The following is a 1,761-nucleotide window of genomic DNA, read 5'->3' as shown; positions in this document are numbered from 1 at the left end:
TTTATGTTTTAAACAGTATATATTATTTTTATATAGAATTTTCATTCCATACAACTGCAAGTCTGGGTCTGGGGCATGCAAACAAAATGTAGGCCTATACATTTAGACAAAAAGTTAGAAATTAATAAAAAAAAAATGCGATCATCATATCAAAATAAAGAAAAAAAGAAATAAATTACTCTAGACTGGTGAAGCTGAAAAAACTGTAAGCCTACTAATTAAGTTTAACTTTTTAAAACAAGTGAAGCCGCGGATAAGTTGAAAGAGTATCGTTGTGATATTACTTAGAACTTGTACGTTTTCTTATTTACTTGGGGAAGCAACATGATGTAGAAATGAAATGAGTTGTCAACTCGCCTCAACTCTCCACTGTGTAGCCCACCGAAGTCTGCCACTAGATGTCATTCTCCGCTCTCCTTTAATGTGAAGCGAGGTGTTTTTCTCCTCCTCCAAACCTGCATTGAAGCCGTGTTCCAATGAAAGCAGGTGGAATCCCCACTTTCGACCAATAGCGCTCTGCCCTCGCTACAATCCTTTCGAAAAGGATGTGTGGACTCAGTTATGGCGCTGGCGTGAAGTTGTTGGAAACGGACAAGCCCAGGAAGCAGGATTTTGGCACTTCTACACCAAGCCAAAGCTTAGGGCTGCCCGCTTGAATGGGAACAATTGAGCAGACCATTCATACTGGGTCAAACGTACACCTTGGGAAGCCACTTCGGCGACGTCGATTTGAAGAGAGTGATTTCTACAAAAGTTCCGCTGTCAAAGGCGAGCACGCATGAGAAATAAGAATGACCTCGGGCTAAAAAAACAAACAAACAAAAACAAGGCATGGACCGCAAGAGTTAGACTGAGTTCTGACTCCCCTCGAGCTGTTTGTGTTTTAAACTGAGGAGAAAGACGCAAAACAGTCACCATGCCTGCCAAAACAAAGTACAATTTAGTCGATGATGGACAAGATTTGCGGATTCCTTTACATAACGAGGAAGCATTCCAACATGGGATTAATTTCGAAGCAAAGGTAGGCTTCTTTTGAAATAAAGACATGTTGTTCCATAGCATATTTTGTGTACATCCTGCTGCATATCCTGTTTTCAGTCCCAGGAAACAAGTTGTTTTGCCACTATTGTTGCCACTTGTTACACTCCGTATTGTCACTTTAATTGAGCGCGCGAATTCTAATACCACATTTAGTTTCACTAAACCCAACTTGTCGACAGGAATTCTAATACATTTCATCTCGTTGGCTTTGATTTCCAGTATATCGGTAGTCTGGATGTGGCTCGACCCAACAGCCGTGTGGAGATTGTTGCGGCAATGAGGCGGATAAGGGTGAGTTTTTCTGGAACCAGTTTATTTTTACTGTTTCCTAAAGTCGAGTTAGCTTGCAGAGTTTACACATTTAGATGTGTAGAACTGTCTTCTTGGGATTTTATATAGCGCTACGACGTGATTCAGCCTCTTTTCCACACGGGTGGTCTTCATGCCTCGAGCAGCAATCAAAATACAAAAGCAGGACAGATCAATGAGCAAATTGCTTGCTAAATGAAAGTGTGGGGATATTGATAGCCCTGTCAAAGTTGCTTTGATACACATACACGGGTCCTGTAAGTCACGTAGCCTTTGGCAACCACAGCGTAACGTTATGTGGATTTTCAACAGAGAAGTGGGAGTCTTCAGTGTAAAGCACTTTAAGGGCTAGTTTTGCTGCCCACCAATCATGCGTGATGAGAATGCATTGGCTTCCTGTGTGGCTAGACA

At 41.7% G+C, this 1,761-nt stretch overlaps 1 protein-coding gene across 2 annotated transcripts in view; it reads left to right on the top strand.

Moving 5' to 3' along the window:
• Window positions 1-456: 456 nt before the first annotated feature.
• The window catches only part of nos1apa (nitric oxide synthase 1 (neuronal) adaptor protein a), a 90,989-nt gene continuing 89,684 nt past the window's right edge, over window positions 457-1,761 (top strand). The window contains exons 1-2 of one of the 2 annotated variants that reach the window (XM_052599726.1): window positions 457-1,021; window positions 1,261-1,332. In XM_052599726.1, coding sequence (XP_052455686.1) covers window positions 917-1,021; window positions 1,261-1,332 — 177 coding nt within the window. In that variant the 5' untranslated portion in view covers window positions 457-916. The remainder of the gene's footprint in view (window positions 1,022-1,260; window positions 1,333-1,761) is intronic. The other variant, XM_052599725.1, reaches the window with a different exon arrangement.

The sequence above is a fragment of the Carassius gibelio genome, chromosome A6 (assembly GCF_023724105.1).
Source record: "Carassius gibelio isolate Cgi1373 ecotype wild population from Czech Republic chromosome A6, carGib1.2-hapl.c, whole genome shotgun sequence".
In the NCBI taxonomy this organism is placed as follows: domain Eukaryota; kingdom Metazoa; phylum Chordata; class Actinopteri; order Cypriniformes; family Cyprinidae; genus Carassius; species Carassius gibelio.
The sequence above is the reverse complement of the archived record's forward strand: the minus strand, read 5'-3'. Positions and strand labels throughout refer to the sequence as shown.